The 19877-nt window shown below is 44.7% G+C and overlaps 1 protein-coding gene across 6 annotated transcripts in view; it reads right to left on the bottom strand.

Annotated features, from left to right (window-relative positions):
• The window catches only part of TCF3 (transcription factor 3), a 131994-nt gene that overhangs the window by 22036 nt on the left and 90081 nt on the right, over positions 1-19877 (bottom strand). For all 6 annotated transcript variants that reach the window (XM_032239164.1, XM_032239020.1, XM_032239093.1 and 3 more), the window contains exons 9-13: positions 11753-11855; positions 9676-9815; positions 6460-6586; positions 1845-1903; positions 976-1054 (exon numbers count right to left, since the gene is read on the bottom strand). In XM_032239164.1, the coding sequence (XP_032095055.1) occupies positions 976-1054; positions 1845-1903; positions 6460-6586; positions 9676-9815; positions 11753-11855 (508 nt within the window). The remainder of the gene's footprint in view (positions 1-975; positions 1055-1844; positions 1904-6459; positions 6587-9675; positions 9816-11752; positions 11856-19877) is intronic.

Here is a 19877-nt window from a genome sequence, read left to right as displayed (position 1 = left end):
ATTGCATTATGGGTGCGGCACGCCTGCATACGACCCCCCTGCGCTCCCCTCACTTATGGCACGCGAGCCAAAAAAGGTTCGCCATCGCTGCCTTAGGTCTTTGGAAGTAGGCAATCCTGCAGTATAGAAAACCGTGTTCCCAACCACACTTTTCCGTCTGGTGCAAAACCCAGATGACAGCGCTCTGTGACATCATGCTGGCTAGATGACCGCAGCAATCTTTTCAGACAGCGCTGGCTCAGTGAGCTTGAAACAGATATGAGCACCGCCTCCCTAGAGTAAGTAACATCTCGTGGAGTAAAATCCACAGGGACTCCTTTACTTTACAAAACCAAGAATTTTAAATCACTTGCTGCAAAACCTTCTTATGAGCATTAGTTAAACCCACAAGTTCTTATCTGTACTATTCCCCTATCTCATCAGAGTTCTGTTCACATGCAAAAGAATTAAAGGACATATTTTTCACCATGTATTAAAGAAGAGAAAAGAAAAAAAATTCCACTGGTGACCAACTTTAGTGGATGTAGAAGTTTGATTGAGTGAACCTCTATACTAGTGTTTTTCAAACTTGGCCGCCTGAAGATGTGTGGCCTTCAAATCCCAAAATTCCCTAGCCAGTTATGCTGGCTGGGGAATTCTGGGAGCTGAAGTCCTTACATCTTCAAGTGGCCAGCTTTGAAAAACACTGGTGTAGACTTTTCTCAATAGCCTGTCAGGGGAGAGCTTACAAAAACTGAATACTTTCCTCATTTTGCTGAATCCAGGTACAGATGGAGGCCCTAAATTGTTTGCAAGGGTACCCCACCTTCGGCATGTTACCCTAAACTGGATCATGGGGCTAACGCTGGATCAGGTTCAGAATAAGAAGCGCCATTTATCTTGAAAAACTCATCAATGAAATGCCAATCCCAGCTTCTCCTCTGAGATTTCCACACACTGTTGCTGCTTCTAGATTCAAACTGCTTTACATCTTACCTGTTATTCCCTGAGGGGAGCCCACCGGAGTGGATGGGTTCGAAGAGAAGTTATTGCTAGAATGATCTGGAGAGTAGATCTGTGGAAGAAGAAAAAGAAAAGAGTTTGGGAGAAGGAACGGCGGGGAAAATATCAGGCTTCAAATACTCCTGAAAAACCTAGTCCTCTTTTTCGCTTGAGGTTGGCCACAACTGGGACCAGAATTTCCACTGCTAAACAAGGCAGTTGTTAAGTGAGTTGTTAAGCTCAATTTACCATGGTTGTTAAACGAATCACTGCAGTTGTTAACTGAATCGCATGGTCATTAAGCGAATCCAGATTCCCCCATGGATTTTGCTTATAGGGAAAGTTCCCAGGTGGGAAAGTTGCAAATGGGGATCGCATGAAACTCTTGGATGTGGCCATCATTGTAAATACATGCCGGTTGCCAAATGCCCAAATTCTGATCTCATGACTATGGAGATGCTGAAACACTTTTTAAGTGTGGGGTGGGTCGTAAGCAGGTGGTATTCAGCCAGTTTGGATCGGTCGGCCTGCCCACCTGCCCTGCCTCTATGCCATCCTATTTGGCATATTTTTGAGGCCGGGTGCCTGCGTGGAAGGCGCATGTGGGGCAAACGGGTGGTCACAAAATGTGAAACCCACCACTGGTCGTAAGTCACTTTTTTCAGTGCAGTTGTAACCTTGAATAATCACTAAAGAGATGGTTGTAAGGTGAGGACAGCTTATCATAAACACACAGTTCTTACAGATGTAGCTGCAACAGATCTATCTTGTGCTAGTTTTGGAAGCCTTCCATAAACAACGTACAAAGCGCCTGCAGGTAAAAATCAAAGATTATTGGAACGAGGAATCATAATGAGACTTACTGAAGCTAATGCTTTTCCAAGTGCATCACCTGAACTGCCAGCGGTGGTTCCTCGATTACCTGAAGAGAAGATTAAAATGAGAAAGAATGAATAAACAAATGGAATACCAAGCCCAGAAATTTTAGGAATACCGGTGTTTCCTCGAAAAGAAGACAGGGTCTTATTTTCTTTTGACCCCCGAAATAAGCACGTGGTCTTATTTTTGGGGAGGTCTTATTATTTTTGAGGTGCAGGAGGCGGCGAGTGTGGTCACCTCATGGCTGCTGCTGGGTTGGAATATTTTTGAGGAGGGCTTATTTTATCGCATGCGCTCAAAAGCCCGATTGGGCTTATTATCCCGGGAGGACTTATTTTCAGGGAAACTGGATATGAATGAACAAACCACAAGAAATTCTGAGTTTGGAACACCCCCACTGGAAAGTCTCGGTAAAAACCTCTTGAATATGTTTGTTTTGTTGATACTAGAAACATATTGAGTATTCTGCATGCAGCATCCCCTTGATCACCCATTTTTTATTGGAGATAGGCCGATGTACATGGCATGGTCATTCATGATATGTGCTACCTACCATCCAACTTACAGAAAAACATACCAAATAAATTATTTTTAATTTATCAAGGATAGAATCAATCTAGAACCAGGGAGAAATTTCCTGCCAGTAAAAATCATCAATCAGTGAAACAGCTTGCCTCTAGAAATTGTGGGAGCTTCAACACTGGAGGTTTTTAAAAACCGATTGGGCAACATTTGTCTGAAATGGTATAGGGTTTCCTGCCTGAGCTGGGGGTTGGACTAGAAGACTTCCAAGGTCCCTTCCAACTCTGTTATCCTCTTATTATTCAAGTAGGATACAAAAAAAAAGCATTTTAGCTTCATTGTTGCTCCTGCTGGGAATTTTAACTTTTAAAAAATATTACTGTATTCCAATTGTTTATAGGTTGGGTGTTATGCAGCTGTGACTACCACCTCCCAAACATTATGACTATAGGAAATAAAGCTAAGAGCCAAAACATGTTCCAAGTTCCCATTTTTATATAAGAAAGAACACTCAAATGTCTCATGTTATCCAAAACTTGGGACAAAGTGTTAGAACATGGAAACACTTTGCCAAACCCAGAGAATTCACATTTTATTCATTTCATCCAGTTACAATGCAGTGGAAAGCCAGGCTCAAAGTGACTAGTAACAGGAGGGGGAAAAAATCACATTAAAATAGAACCCATTATAAATCAAACAGAACAAAGCAATGGTACCCAAAGGAACAGCTACGACATTAAATCCATAGAATGTCCGTCTCCCATCTGCCTTTGGGGTTGGGATGAATGCAAATGCTTAGGAAAACATGAGAGAGATGTAGCTTTTTTCCTGTTCCTTGGCTAAAACATCTCTTTCCCCTACAGAAATAGGATCGGAGGCTCTAACTGGCCCCTTTTCACTCAGATTTTGTGACAAAGGGGCAGGATGTGTCCATGAAGGGGGGAATGATGATGTTTGGTGACTGTTGTTAGTTACGGTTGTGTCTGACCCATCACAATCCATGGACAACATTCCTCCAGGCCTTCCTGTCCTCTACCATCCTCTGGAGTCTATTTAAGCTCATGCTGACTGCTTCGTGGACTCCATCCAGCCACCTCGTTCCCTGTTGTCTTTTGCCTTCCATCGTTCCCAGCATTAGTCTCTTCTCCAGTGAGTCCTTCCTTCTCATTAGGTGGCCAAAGTCTTTAAGTTTCATCTTCAGGATCTGGCCTTCTAAAGGGTTGATCTCCTTTAGGACTGACCAGATGGATCGCCTTCCAGTCCAAGGGACTTGCAGGAGTCTTCTCCAGCACAGTTCAAAGGCCTCAATTCTTTAGCCCTAAGCCTTATGGTCCAACCTTCACAGCCATGGTTCCACCACAAAACCGCGGTAGACTAAAGCGCGTGTGACTAAAGCGCGGTGACAAAACTGCACCGTCAAAACCGCGCGACAACAGCGCGCCGACAACAGCGCGCCGACAGAAGCGCGCTGTAACATAACCCTAAACCTAACCCTAAACCTTACCTTAAGTTAAATCGCGCTTCTGTCAGCACGCTGTTGTCGGCGCGCTTTTGACATCGTGGTTTTAGCGCTGTGGTGTTGTCGGCACGCTTTTGACGTTCGCGGTTATGTCGTGCCACGCACAGCCATACATTGCAACTGGGGAAACCATAGCCTTGACTAGACACACTTTTGTTGTCAGGGTGATGTCTCTGCTTTCTAGTATGCTGTCTAGATTTGCCATAGCTTTCCTCCCCAGGAGCAAGCGTCTTTTAATTTCTTGGTGACTGGACACTCAGGGCCAAATCCTTTCCTGGGGAAACTGGTCAGTTCAACTCCCAGTGACTTTCCACCACCAACCACTTCCCCCAAATCTATAGAAGGAGTTAGAGGCCCTTTCAAAGGGATGGCAGGTCTTTATTTAATTCCTTAATTGCTGGGAAATTATTTATTTGTATCCCGCGTTTATTATATTTACAAATAACTCAAGGCAGCAAACATATCCAATAAACCTCCCTTCCCCCTATTTTCTCCACAAGAACCACCCTGTGGATGTAGGTGGGGCTGAGAGAGAGTGACTGGCCCAAAGCTACCCAAGCCAGCTTTCATGGGCAAGGTGGGACTCAAACCCCACATCTTGCTACTTTTTATTAATTGTTCATAAAGTAATTGTTCATTTTATTAAATTAAAAACGCTAAAGGATTTGTAACAGGTTCACATGAGAATGAGGTGACTAAAAGGCTGGGTTCAGCATCAGCCACCAGCATTTTCCCAATGGATCTAAATCACCCGGTCTCGTCTTCCCTGATCCGCATTATCCCCCCCCCCCTCACTCTTTCTAATCCTTGTTTATAACAGCAACTCCCAGGGACGGCTGCATTTGTCCCACTTGGGTGCCTGTAGGATTTGTCGGGCCTCTATGACCGAGGTTGATTAAATTAAAAACGGGCACTTCCTTAAGTAAGTCAAGTAAAGGCCACCTCCACTTCCAACCATTTTGAGGGATCTTTGCGGATGAATCGAGGTGGCCGTTAGTCTCTTTCCTCCCCTCCCCACGCAGCAGTGTGAGGGGAGGGCAGGAGGATTAAGAACAAGTCTTCAAGTCTATATGTAATAAACGTGTGAGGGATGAAGATTCTATGTCTGGCTGTCAAAAAGGGGAGACATCACTAAGTACGTCCCCCAGACAGGGGCTTAAAGCTAAATAGATCTATTTCCGTCTGCTGGGCTCCCCTGGCCCAAAGCCACTCTTGAGGGATTAACCTTCATGTGCCAGGAAGACACGAGAAGGGGAGGAATTTGCATTAGAAGAGTGGCAGGGCACCCAGAGCAGGTTATGTGGGTGGATGATTAGGAAGCAGACATGTCCAGAGTTATTTCTGCCCCATTCTTCTCCCTCCCACCATCGTGGGTGCCCCATAGCATGCTTCCAAGTCTGAAATCCACCCAAGGGCTTGAAATTTCTTCACAGTATTCGAATATCTCAGGGGCTGCCACAAAGAAGAGGGGGGGGGGGGTGTCAATCTATTCTCCAAAGCACCTGAAGGTAGAACAAGAAGCAACAGATGGAAACTAATCAAGGAGAGGACCAACCTAGAATTAAGGAGAAATTTCCTGTTCCAGTTAGAACAATTAAGCATAGAACGACATGCCTCCAGAAGCTGTGGAGGTTTTTAAGAAGAGATCCGACAACCACTTGCCTGAAATGTGTATAGGGTTTCCTGCCTGAGCAGGGGGTTGGATTAGAAGACCTCCAAGGTCCCTTCCAACTCTGTTATTCTGTTAGTCTATTACTTTAATCTTATTGGAACTCCTGCTTTCAATCCTAAATTTTGTGACCACATGTTCACAAAGTCAATATGTTGGTTTCCATTGCTTTGCTGCAGCTACTATTTTGGCCCCGCTCTCTCTCTCTCTTTGTCTGACGTAAAAATTAAACAGAATGAAGAAATATTTTATTAATAACTCTTCACTTCAATCGGAGAAATGGAAAGGAAGGATTTTTTTGGTTTTTATGCAAGCCATTTGATCTTGAAAATATCTAGTCCCTCCAATTTGGATTCTCAAGCTTTATTATAAGTTCCTACGGCAGGAAAAAAAATGAAAATGAAAGAAAAAGAAAAAAACATATTTTTCAGAGTATAAGATGCATCTTTTTCCCTCAAAAGAGAGAGTGAAAATCTGAGTGCATCTTATAGATTTAATAAAGCATTTTTGGCCTCCTGAAACCTCACCCCCTTCACCAAAATGGCTGTGCATAGCCTTTAGGAGGCTTCCAGAGTGCTCCTGGGGGCTGGGGAGGGCAAAAATGAGTGGAAAACGGGCTGTTCCCCCCCCCCCCGAGCACTCTATAAGCCTCCTAAAGGCTATGCATGCTCTCTTTTTTTGACAAAAAAGGGCCAATTTTCACAAAAAACAGACTGTTTTTTGCTGCCCCCCCCCCCCCCAATTTGGCGAAAAATAGGCCATTTTTGGAAGGGCTGCAGAGTGCAAAAACTTTTAAATTTGCCTCTTCAAAATCTTGGGGCGTCTTATAATCTGAAAAATATGGTAAATATGTTTCCATGGCTTTGGAGAAAAAAGACCAAACACTTACCCATGACATTTTCTGTCCCACCAATCGGGGGAGTGTGGCTGGACACTCCATACTGAGTGGAGGCTGAAGAAAATCCAGGGACGGATGGGAGCCCACCGTTGACTTCGCCCGAATGCATCTGATAATTCTACAAGGGAACAAAGGAAGGCATTTAGAAAGAGAGGAAGCGGGATACACAATGTGGATCTTCCATTATATTTTGCCTTTCAAACACGCTTTAGAATTTTAGGCGATAAAAGCTTCATGATTTACAAGATGAATGCCTATGGGGCAGAGGTGGGTTCCTACCGGTTCGGACTGATTCTGACTGAACCAGTAGAGGTTTGGCGGCCTGGGTTGCTGGAACCGGCAGTGACCCAGGCTTGCCACGCCCCAGGACCGGTTCTCCTACGGGGCCGCAATCTTGATATTCGGTTCTATGCATTTGCAGAACAATTGCAATTGCACAAATGTATTTTTTTAACGGTTTGCGTGTGCACAGACCTATTTTTGTGCAAATGCGCATGTATGCGGAGCATGCAAGGGAAGCAAGCATGCACGGGGAAAAAATTTGCGCACACCGAACCGCCAGTAATGCCGGGAGCAACCAACCCCTGCTATGGGGATTCTCAATCATCCCAGTCGGGATTGTCCCACAAGTGCTTTTTACAAAAGGCACTAGACTTTCTTCTTTCATTTTTTTCCTTGAAAACGTTTAACTTCTCATCCAGGAAGTTTTTTTCCCCGCAATTCTAACTTGTTCAGTTAGAACTGAAGAAGCTTCTTGGATGAGAAGCGAAAGGTTTTCAAAGAAAAAAATAAAACCAAAGTAGTTGAGTTGTGTTTTGGAAAAAGCATCTTTGGGACTAACAAGATGAAGTGTTTGTTTGTACAGAAGTCATTTGCTCCCCTTGATTCTGGATGACCCAGCGTTTCCCCCTGAAGGAAGAGGCCTCCAGTATTCTGGAACTCACAACTACGATAGTAGATTTTAAGATTTAATAGCCAGAAGATGAAAACGTAAATAAAAAAATATGAAAATACAGCATCGAACAGAACTGATAGAGAAAACTGGTTTAAAGATTGAGAAAGTAGTAAAATATTTGGGTGTCATTATGACAAATATGAATTATATGTTGTTTCAAAGCAATTGTGTGAAGACATGGAATGTAATTTCCAAAGACAAGCTAAGATGGTAGAAATGACATGTGTCCCTATTGGGGGGAAAAAAATCTATGATAAAGATGAATGCCTTGTCCAGAATGATGTTTCTGTTTCAACAATACTTGTTTTGACAACTGTTGTATCATTTAAACAATGGCCAAAAGATATATTTAAGTTTGCATGGTAAAGGAAAAAGCTGAGAGTTAAATAAATGTAAGGTTTTATCAAGATGTAAAGAGAAGGACTTGGGTTAAAATTGTTAATTTGCAATGTATTGTTTGCTTTGGATGAAAGATTGGATGGATGTGACAAATAATTTTTTTTTAGTGTTAGGAGAACATTCCCTGACATATGGGTGGCATGGATACTTGTTGTACAATGAAGTCAAAGTTAGTGTAGATTTCAAAAATTGTTATATGAGACAATTTTAGGAATATGGAATAGATACCAAATCAGGCTGTGCCTGAAAACACTGCTAGGGCTCTCAAAACAAAGAAGCATTTTACAGGCAGAAAATAATAGGTAAGGATAGATGGATAACCGATGGTCAGATATTAGAATTTTATCAAGGGGAAGAAATATAAAATCAAGAGTACAACTGATGATAAAGTCAATGGTTTTCTTGATTTAAAAATGACTCAAAATGGATAAAGAATTCATGGTGCCGAACAATGCAAGATAGAATTTGACACAGAATAGCAGGGAGATTACTGTAATGCATGCATTAAACAAATGGTTGTTAAGTCGAGGACTACCTGTACAGAATCTTCCTATTTCTACACGTACTCACAAGCGCACCAGAGTTTTTATTCAGGGGTGGGGCTCCTGGGAGTTCGCAGGAGTTTGGGTGAACTTCCAGCTAAGATTCTGTGCAGTTCAGAAAACCCTCCAATAGCAATAGCAATAGCAGTTAGACTTACATACCGCTTCATAGGGCTTTCAGCCCTCTCTAAGCGGTTTACAGAGTCAGCATATCGCCCCCACAGTCTGGGTCCTCATTTCACCCACCCTGGAAGGATGGAAGGCTGAGTCAACCTTGAGCCGGTGAGATTTGAACCGCCGAACTGCAGATAACAGTCAGCTGAAGTGGCCTGCAGTACTGCACCCTAACCACTGCGCCACCTCGGCTCCCACCCCTGGCTGGCCCCGCCTACCCTGTGCTACCCACCCCATCCCACACGGCCCATTTTGGATGCAGGTAAGTGCAGGGTGCGCGCAGAGGCTTGGGGAGGGCGAAAAATGGGGTCTTTATGCAAGCTATTTGATCTTGAAAATATCTAGTCCCTCCAATTTGGATTCTTATAAGTTCCTACAGCAGGGGGAAAAAAAGGAAAAGAAAAAAAGCACTTACCGTATTTTTCAGAGTATAAGATGCATCTTTTTCCCTCAAAAGAGAGGGTGAAAATCTGAGTGTGTCTTATACACTTAATACAGCATTTTTGGCCTCCTGAAACCTCACCCCCTTCACCAAAATGGCCATGCATAGGGTTCACCGACAAAAGGGCGAACGACAAAACCGCGCCCGACTAAACCACGTCGCTGACGTCATCAACAGGGCGACAATAGCGCGGAGATAGAAGTCAACCCTAAACCTAAACTTAACCCCTAACCCTAAACCTAACCCTAAACCTAACCCTAAACCTAATCCTAAACCTAACCCTAAACCTAACCCTTAACCTAAACCTAACCCTAAACCTAACCCTTACCTTAAGTTGAATCGGCTTTCTTTCAAAGCACGATTTAAAGCGCCCTTCTTTCTCCGCGCTGGCTGTTGTCGCCCTGTTGATGACGTCAGCGACGCCGTTTAGTCGGGCGTGGTTTTGTCGTTCACCCTTTTGACGGGTCACGCATGCACAGCCTTTAGGAGGCTTCCAGAGTGCTCCTGGGGGCTGGGGAGGCCGTTTTCTCCCTCCCGGAGGCTTGAAGAAAGCCTCCGGAGCCAGGGGAGGGTAAATACATCCGTCCGTCCTCGTGGTGCAGAAGGCTGACTACACCACACCCACCACGGCCACACCCACCCAGCAGAGAATCCCCCCTGCTAAAATTTTTGAAGCCCACCCCTGGTTTTATTACCATGCGTTCATGCTGGTGAAGGTTGCTGAAGTTGCTAGACTGGGGAAGCGGGGAGGAAGAAGCGCCCAAGATGGCCCCATAATTTGACTGGCTCATGCTGCTGGAAGAACTCCACAGATCTGCCGAATTGTGAAGCCCATCTGCAAGACAGAAAGAGAAGAATCAGAAACAATTGGGTGGAAGAGCTCGGCTACCCATTCTGCTTCCCAAGTAGGGGAAGGTTTCATAACTGAAAATCTGCAAATCTACATTTGAATAGGCAGACACTAGAGATCTCAAAGCCCAAGATAAGGTTTTTTTCAAATGCCGGGGAAGCCAAAGGAATTGCTGAAGAGGGTTCAGCTAAGGATTAGACAGCTGAAGCTTCAGTCCAAAATCCTTTTTCCCCACCAGAAGCCCTTAAGGTAAGACTTCCCCAATCTGGAACCCTTCAGTCATGCTGGACTGCAAACTCTCAGAATTCGCCTGCGGTCATTTTAATTATTCATTTTCAAGTATGATATCTGTAATACTATGAGATATTGCATATACAGCAATTCTAGGCTAATAACCGTTCTTTTATCCTGAAAGTGCTTTTTCAGGAGGCAACTGGACTTTCTTGTTTTTTCTTTGAAGACGTTTCGCTTCTCATCCAAGAAGCTTCTTCAGCTCTGACTGGATGGTGGGGAATGTAAAGATTTATACTCCTTGCACACAGCTGGTCATTTTCTGCAAGGAACAATTCATAACAGGAAGGAATATAAATCCTTCCATTCCCCACTGTCCTGTCAGAGCTGAAGAACCTTCTTGGATGAGAAGCGAAACATCTTCAAAGGAAAAACCAGAAATTCCAGTTGCCTCCTGAAAAAGCACCTTTGGGACAACCATGACCTGGATGACGGAGAATCTCTACAGACTTTTAGCTGTACAATTTGGGATGAACTCCCTTTGAATGGTGTGGGAGTAGGAAAGGGTTTGCAGAGAAAACAATTGCAGAGTACAGGAACCATTTACGCCACTCAGGTGACCCTGAAGACAGAGATAAACCTCCAAGGGCTTCAACGACCCTCTAAAAGGATGCAAATGACCAGCTGTCTGCAAGGAATATAAATCCTTCCATTCCCCACCATCCAGTCTGAGCTGAAGAAGCCTCTTGGATGAGAAGTGAAATGTCTTCGAAGAAAAAACAAGGAAGTCCAGTTGCCTCCTGAAATAGCAGTAGACTTATATACCGCTTCATAGGGCTTTCAGCCCTCTCTAAGCGGTTTACAGAGAGTCAGCATATTGCCCCCAACAATCTGGGTCCTCATTTTACCCACCTCGGAAGGATGGAAGGCTGAGTCAACCCTGAGCCGGTGAGATTTGAACCGCTGAACTGCTGATCTAGCAGTAGCCTGCAGTGCTGCATTTAACCACTGCGCCACCTCGGCTCTGAAAAAAGCACCTTTGGGACAACCATGACCTGAATGACAGAGAATCTCTACAAACCATTATTTTAGTGACCGGCAGCAAAACGGCACTGAAAAAAAGTGACTTATCACTATTTTTCACAGCTATGACCCCATTGCAGTAACCTTTGTAGTCAAACGATCAACATTTGGGTGCTTGGCAATTGGCATGTACCTATGATGGTTACAGGCTCATGGCATCACCCTTGGTGACCTTCTGACAAGCAGAGTCAATGGGGAAGCCAGATTCACTTAACAATCATGCCACTAAAGTAACAACTGCAGTGGTTCACTTAACAACCGTGGTAAGAAAGATCGTAGAAGGGAGGCAAAACTCATTTAGCAACTGTCTAGCTTAGCAATGGAAATTCAAGGCTCACTTGTGGTCATAAGTCGAGGACTACCTGTAATGGCAACGACTTCCTGACACCTAAGGAATTTTTTTTACCCCACCCCATTTTCTCCAAGTCCAGCTTTTTCCAACCAACACTCCCCAGAGCTACCAATTGCAAGTCCCAGAATTCCTCAGTCAGCATGGCCATTGCAGAGAATTCTGGGAATTGGTCAACCTCCTGCACTCCCCGCCCCCCAGGGCCAGCATATGTAAATTAAAGGACGGCTATTAAAGTTGAATTCTTTAGGTTACCTACCTGGCATGTAGAAGGCTCCAGGGTAGACGGTGCTGGGAGGCTTGGAAGGTGCGTAGTTGGCTGAGTCCCTGCTGTATTCATCACCTGAGTTGGGTGGATACACCTGGGGGGAAAACAGGCAGAATTTAACTTTTTCCAAGTTATGTTTCCAGTGGCTGGCTGGGGAATTCTGGGAATTGAGGTCCACACAAAGTCGCAAAAGTTGATTTAAAGCAGGGGTCTCCAACCTTGGCAACTTTAAGACTTGGCAACCTTGGTACAACTTTAAGCCAGCTTTGCTGGCTGAGGAATTCTGGGAGTTGAAGTCCACAAGTCTTAAAGTTGCCACGGTTGGAGACCCCTGCTTTAAAAGTCTTTATATTCCATTGTTATTTTTCATGAAAGTTGAACAGTGAGACGGTTATAAATTCAAGAGATCCCTTCCCTATGCCCAAAATGAGTACCACATTTAAAAATGCTAAGAGATCTAGAATCAAGACCATGTGAAGTGTTAATACTTTATAATGCTTTGGTAAGGCCACACTTGGAATACTGCATCCAGTTTTGGTTGCCACGATGTAAAAAAAATGTTGAGATTCTAGAAAGAGTGCAGAGAAGAGCAATAATGATGATTAGGGGACTGGAGACTAAAACATATGAAGAACAGTTGCAGGAACTGGGTATGTCTAATGAAAAGAAGGACTAGGGGAGACATGATAGCAGTCTTCCAATATCTCAGGGGTTGCCACAAAGAAGAGGGAGTCAAACTATTCTTCAAAGCACCTGACGGCAGGATAAGAAGCAATGGGTGGAAACTAATCAATGAGAGAAGCAACTTAGAACTGAGGAGAAATTTCCTGACAGTGAGAACAATTAATCAGTGGAACAACTTGCCTCCAGAAGTTGTGAATGCCCCAACACTGGAAGTTTTTAAGAAGATGTTGGATAACTATTTGTCTGAAGTAGTGTAGGGTTTCCTGCCTAAGTAGGGGGGTTGGACTAGAAAACCTCCAAGGTCCCTTCCAACTCTGTTATTTTATATTCTATCTTCTTTACATGTGAAACCATATTAAAAAGGCAATCATGTTAGGACTGAGATCTCCATCCGTCAGCCTCAACAAACCAAGGAGGATTCCCAGTAGAGAAAGGTGGCTTAAGATGCCAGATAACTTGGTAAACATAGAAGTTTATATTTGCTCTCTGTTCTCTGTTATCAACTGACCCACTGAAAAGAAAATACTCTCTCCCAAACACATGGATCATTCATTCATCAGAAGTCCCTCAGAGTAAAACACTGCCTGTGGATTAAGCAATGAGAATTATGCAGCCTGACTCTAGCTTGACTCAATGCACAATATCGTTGGTCCTTGACGTACAGCCACAGCGGAGTGCAAAATTTCTCTTGCTAAGCGCGAGAGTTGTCAAATGAGTTTCGTCCCATTTTACGACCTTTCTTGGCATAGTTGTTAAGTAAAGCTCTGCAGTTGTCAAATTAGTAACACGATCATTATGCAAATCTGGCTTCCTCAGGTTTGTCAGAAGGTGGCTCTGCAGCCATCCTAAATGCCTGCCGGCTGACAAGTGCTCTGATTTTGATCGTGCAACCTTGGGACGCTGCAATGAGCTTGTGATAAAATGTTCGTAAGTCTTTTTTCCCCCCAGTGCCGTTGTAACTTTGAATAGTCACTAAATGAATGGTCGTAACTCAAGGACTTCATGTACATAATGTGTGTGTGTGTGTGTGTATGGAGGGGTTGCTCTGCAAACTACTGGAAACACAGGGAGCTGTGTGAACCCAGCCAGTTATGAATTATTCAATAAAGTCCAATGGAAGCAATATATATATATTAGCTTTTATGAGGATGGGCTTTCCGATGAGAATTTAGTCATCTCCACCAATGCAACCCATGTTGAGTTGACGCTTGGACAACATTGCAAAATGTTTCCATAAGACTTCACAAAGGCCTACTGAGAGATCTTGCTGACTCTAGCTACACAACACAGCGCAGGTTACTCCTAACAAGCTAGTGGGGCACAATCAACCAACCCAACAATAGCAGAGAAATACAAGCTTCACCACCATGATTGCTACAATAGAGACTCAGGCATGAGTTCATACATGTTTCCTTCTGGTTTTCCTCCAACAATGCTTGATGTCTCTTTTTGCTCATTCATCTCCAGAAGAAACAAAAGACCTTAAAAGCACTGTGGTCACTTCCATATTTCAGAACTGGACCAAGTGCTTAGACCTCTCTCCCAAATTGCTAGGAACTCCCCAGCACCTATGGGGATCTACTCAGACCCACCCACCTCCTGGAGCAAGCCCATGTTTAATGTGTCCTTCTATCCTTCTGCAGTTGGGGATAGCGACTAATCTTAGGTGAACCAGGAAGGGATCCAACCATTGCAAAAGATTCACTGAAATGTCCTCAAAATTTGGATTATACACCAACTGTTCTGAAGAGAAGACAATATCCAAAGTATGACCAAAGTTTACCTAGGATAAGTTCATGGCTGTCATGGAAACTGAATTCCTAAGTTTTCGCAGGATCCCACATAAAGGCATGGAGATTAAGAACCCCCCCCCCCAACACTTTAAATCAGGGAACTCCAAAACCAGCCTTGAATGAAGGCTCAGGAGTTGAGGAAAGGTGGGAGTTACCCTCTACAGCTGGGGTGTCCAATCTTGGCAATTTTAAGAGCTGTGGACTTCAACTCCCAGACCTGGCTAAGGAATTCTGGGAGTTGAAGTCCACCAGTGCTACAGCTGCCAAGGTTGGATACCCTTGTTCTATAGGCAGAATCCCTACAGCACAAGGGTATCAAACTGGTGGCCCCATTGCGCCATGCACAGGCCACGCCTACCCCTGCTCTGCGAATGGGGAAAAATGTCACGAAATAGCAACAGGACACAGCGAGTTTGACACTCGTGCCCTAGCAGGTCTCTCCAGTTCCACATTTTGGCAATCACAAGCCACCCCCTCTGAAGCAGTCACCAAACTTCTTTTGAAGATTATCCCCACTCTTCCAACCCCACCTTGGGATTACAGCTGATGCAAGACCCGAACAGAGTGTGGCTAAATCTTTTGAGAGCGCTGTTGCCCTCATCCAATCAGGTTTGAGCAATGATCGCTCAACTCTTCTTTCTTTTGGACCACATTGGCAAGAGTGATTAATACAATACAATAGCAGAGTTGAAAGGGACCTTGGAGGTCTTCTAGTCCAACCCCCTGCCTAGGCAGGAAACCCTGTACCGTTTCAGACAAATGGCTATCCAACATCTTCTTAAAGACTTCCAGTGTTGGGGATTCACAACTTCTGGATTCTATCAGCGGTTCCCATCAACACCGCTGTGAGGTTCATTGGCGCTCCCAAGTCCTCCCACCACGTCAAGGCAATTGCCCTTGGGGAAGTTGGGTATCGGTTCCACGAACAGCTTCCCATCCAGCTTTAACTACCAAAATACACAAATGCCTAAAGACAAAGCTGATGATGCCAACCATTAGTGGGAAGCGCTGTTTCCTGTTTTGTAGCTCAACTTTCTAGTCCTCAAGGATAGAGAGAGGCTTGCAAGTTCCCAACTGATGGGAAACTACATTTCTGTAGCTTCCTGCCAAAGGGGAAAAAACTCACAGCACCTTTCTTGGATATCAGGTCAAAACAAATGTTATCTCCCCTCCGCATCAAAATTTTGCAAGATGATGTTCTTTGTTTAATCTCTTGGTTCTGGGTGGTTTAAGGAGTGGCACACCTCTGTAACAGGGTGTCTCCCCCTTTTTTGGGTGCTGCTGCCTCTATGCGTTTGGGAGAGATTTTATCAATGATGAGCTACAATTATAGCGATTAATCTCTGAAGGGTAAAAAGAGGAAGACATTTTAAATGTCTATTTCATTTGCAAAGGTGGGCAAATATATGGGGGGGGGGCAAATGGCAAAGTCTAGCTTTCTTGGTGTAAACGCCAGAATCCCCCTTTTCAGAGGACAGGGCAGGAGCAGCCCTGTGGACAAGGAATAGTGCTACGCAAAGTACAACTGGCTAGGATCCGTGTGAGAGGTGGTTTTTGATGGCTGGAAGCCAATCAACATTTTTGGGGAAGGCAAGGGCTGTGAGTGGGCAGGACCCAGTGATGCAATAGAGGGCAGGTCAAAACTTTGCACTGTTTTTCCCCCTCTGGGTTTTTTGGTGTGTGTGTGTTTGTGTGATGTGCGTGCATGAGTCTTTGTTTAGCTGGGTTCAATCTATTTTCAGCTTTGGCTTTGAACAATTCAAAATGAAAGGAACTCAGGATGTCAATTTTTGGCAGTGCAAGTTGGAGCAGACCTCAGCCAAGGCAGAAAAAGAAACAAGAGGGGTTATAGGTAGTCCTCAACTTACAAGCGTTTGTTTAGTGACGATCTGAAGGCACAAGAGCACTGGGGAAAAAAAACTATTGCAGCAGATCCGTGTGATAAAAATCCAGGCACTTGGCAACCAGCATGTAATCATGATGGCTGCCGTGTCCTGCGGGCATGTGATCACCATTTGTGACCCGCCCAGCCAGCGTCCTTCCAATGGGAAAGCTGGATTTACTTAATGACCGTGTATTTACATAACTGCAGTTGTTTGCTTAACAAGCATGGCAAAAACGGTCATAAAAATTGGGCATCACTCACTTAACAGCCGCCTTGTTTAGCAATAGAAATTCTGGTTCCAACTGTTGGTTGCAAGTCAAGGATAGGGAGTTACACACAAACAACTGGCAATTGTGGTCTTCACTCCAAAGAATGGCAAAGGTTTTTTTTTGGGGTGGTGGTGGTGGTGAAGCAGGAATAAAGACTAGATTAGCTTTAGTTCTGATTCTGGAAACAACAAAGGCAGGCAAACCTTTTGTGGTGTGTGTGTGTGTGTGTGTGTGTAGGTGCCTTTAAAAAAATTAGACCTCTGAAGATCTCCAACACACACCATTGTGAGAAACCACCATGGTTGGCCTTATTTTCGGGGAGGTCTTATTATTTTTGAGGTGCAGGAGGCGGTGAACGTGGTCACCTCATGGCTGCTGCTGTGTTGCAAAATTTTCAGGAAGGTCTTTTTTGTGGGGGAGGACTTATTTTAGCACATGTGAATTGAATTGAATTTATTGCATTTATATGCCGCCCTTTTCCCCGAAGGGGACTCAGGGCGGCTCACAATCCAAGTCAGGGAAGGGGGTACAGATAAGGGATAAAAAAGACGAACTGAACAATACATAATTTAAAAGCACACAACAACCATACCATTTGAGGGGGGGGGCAAAAGCTCTTTAGCCCCAGACCTGTCGGAACAGCCAGGTTTTAAGGGCTTTGCGGAAGGCCTGGAGGGTGGTGAGGGTTCGAATCTCCACGGGGAGCTCGTTCCAGAGGGTCGGAGCAGCCACAGAGAAGGCTCTCCTCCGGGTAGTCGCCAGTCGGCATTGGCCGGCGGATGGAATTCGGAGGAGGCCTAATCTGTGGGATCTAATCGGTCTATTGGAGGTAATTGGCAGCAGGCGGTCTCTCAAGTACCTAGGTCCAATACCATGAAGGGCTTTATAAGTGACGACTAGCGCCTTGAAGCGTATCCGAAGACCAATAGGCAGCCAGTGCAGCTCGCGGAGGATAGGTGTTACGTGGGTGAACCGAGGTGAAGAGCCGAGGTGGCGCAGTGGTTAGGGTGCAGTACTGCAGGCCACTTCAGCTGACTGCTATCTGCAGTTCGGCGGTTCAAATCTCACCGGCTCAAGGTTGACTCAGCCTTCCATCCTTCCGAGGTGGGTGAAATGAGGACCCAGACTGTGGGGGCGATATGCTGACTCTGTAAAACCGCTTAGAGAGGGCTGAAAGCCCTATGAAGCGGTATATAAGTCTAACTGCTATTGCTAACTGCTATTGCATCCACGATCGCTCGCGCGGCTGCATTCTGGACAAGCTGAAGTCTCCGAATGCTCTTCAAGGGCTTAAAAGCCCGAATGGGCTTATTATCGGGGTGGCCTTATTTTCAGGGAAACAGGGTAGTAACCATCAATACTCAAGCTTAGCAGGAATACCTACTTGATTCCTTCTCCCCCCCCCCCCGTCCCCCAAGGGATTTAAGGTGGCAGCTAAAAAAAAAAGCCTTGAAAATTCAGGAGAGGCATCCTTGTCCGGATGAAATGGCCAAGCAGTTAAGCAAGATTCAAAATCTCATCAGTTAAAACAAATACTGTAATTTGTCTTCTCAGAACAGAGTAAGCCTCTGCTTGAAATGGCAAGTGAAAGGCAAGGCTTTGGGTTGGCTGGGAGGCACAGTCAAAAACACTCAACGTCAAGAGATTGGTGGGGGGGGGGGGAGAGAGGAAGAGACTGAGCAGCAGGCAACGCAACTTGCCAGCAGAAATGGGTGGATTTCTTGCAGAATTGCTTCTAGGTAGAGCAAAAACCTGGTCTTTGGGCTGGAATGTTAATTGCAAAAGGCTCATCTGCTTTGTACAAGAGTTTTTGCATCTGTCTGTGCATTTCTAGGGCAGTGGGAAAGATCTCTCCCTACTTTAAATCCTAGAGTGTCTCCCCATCCTCCAGCTAAGGTTGAATGACACTTCCTGTCCTTTCTGCCCACTGGCCACACATTTCTATTACTATTTGGGTATCTCTAGTTCACCAGTTAACTGAACATCTGGGAATGGATCTTGGTTAGAATAGCAGAATAAAAGAGTGGGAACGGACCTTGGAGGTCTTCTAGTCTAGCCCTCTGCACAAGCAAGAGATCCTATACCATTTCAGACAAATGATTGTCCAATCTCTTCTTTAAAACTTCTAGTGTTGGGGCATTCACAACTTCTGGATGCAAATTGTTCCACTGATTAATTGTTCTAACGGTCAGGAAATTTCTCCTTAGTTCTAAGTTGCTTCTCTCCTTGATTAGTTTCCACTCATTGTTTCTTGTCCTGTCCTCAGGTGCTTTGGAGAATAGCTTGACTCCCTCTTCTTTGTGGCAACCCCTGAGATATTGGAAGCGTGCTAAGAGTGGGGGCAAGCCTTTACCACCTTCCTCCTGTGGGGAGAGTAATGTACAAAACTCCCCAGCTACCAAGAGTCACTTAGGTCACTGTGCAGAAATGGGATAAATAAATAAAATTCCAATGTATCTGGCGGGCATCTCATTGGAGAAGGATGGAGAATTATAGAGGATGATGGTCTCTCAATATCTGGTCCTCTTCAGATATGCTGGCTTGTTTTTACAACATCCTCAAACAGCATTGAGAAGAGCCTAATGCTGGGAACGATTGAGGGCAAAAGAAGAAGGGGATGACAGAGAATGAGGTCACTGGATGGAGTCACTGAAGCAGTTGGTGTGAGCTTGAATGGACTCCAGAGGATGATAGAGGATAGGAAGGCCTGGAGGAATGTTGTCCATGGAGTTGCGATGGGTGGGATATGACTTCGCAACTAACAACAACCAGGACAGTGGAGGAGGGTGGGCTGCTCCTGTCCAACCAATCCCATGACATCAGGCATACAGGTAGTCCTCCACTTACAACCATTCATTTAGTGACCGCTTGAAATTACAACAGCACTGAAAAAGTGACATGACCGTTTTTCACACTTATGACCTTTGCAGCAATCCCATGGTCACGGGTTCAAAAATCGGCCACTTGGCAACTGGCTCATATTTATGACGGTTGCAGTGTCCCAAGGTCATGCGATCACCTTTTGCGACCTTCTGGCCAGCAAAATGAATAGCAGGACGCCCGATTCACTTAATAACCATGTTACTAAATAACTGCAGCGTTTCACTTAACAACCGTGGCAAGAAAGGTCGTAAAATGGAGCAAAATGCACTTAGCAAATGTCTGCCTTCTCCATGGAAATTTGGGTCGTAAGTCAAGGACTACCTATAATACCAAAATTATGCCTTTTTAAGATTTAACCCAAGGCACCAGAACCCGGAGACCAACCCTCAGCTTAAATATGACTAATCAAAGAAATGAAAATAAAAAGAGGGGGAAAAGCATAGTCATGCCCTCTTTTGATACCGATCGAGGAGTTTCAGAATGAGGCACTGCTTGTAAAATTAGGCCTCTCGAAAGATTCTCAGGCATTAAAAACAATGAGGTGGATTTCTGTTCCATTTGCATATCACGGGGGCGGTGTGTTTGGGCTGCGTTATCATCAT

This window comes from Thamnophis elegans, chromosome 1, assembly GCF_009769535.1.
Source record: "Thamnophis elegans isolate rThaEle1 chromosome 1, rThaEle1.pri, whole genome shotgun sequence".
NCBI lineage: Eukaryota > Metazoa > Chordata > Lepidosauria > Squamata > Colubridae > Thamnophis > Thamnophis elegans.
This window is presented reverse-complemented; position numbering and strand designations above follow the sequence as displayed.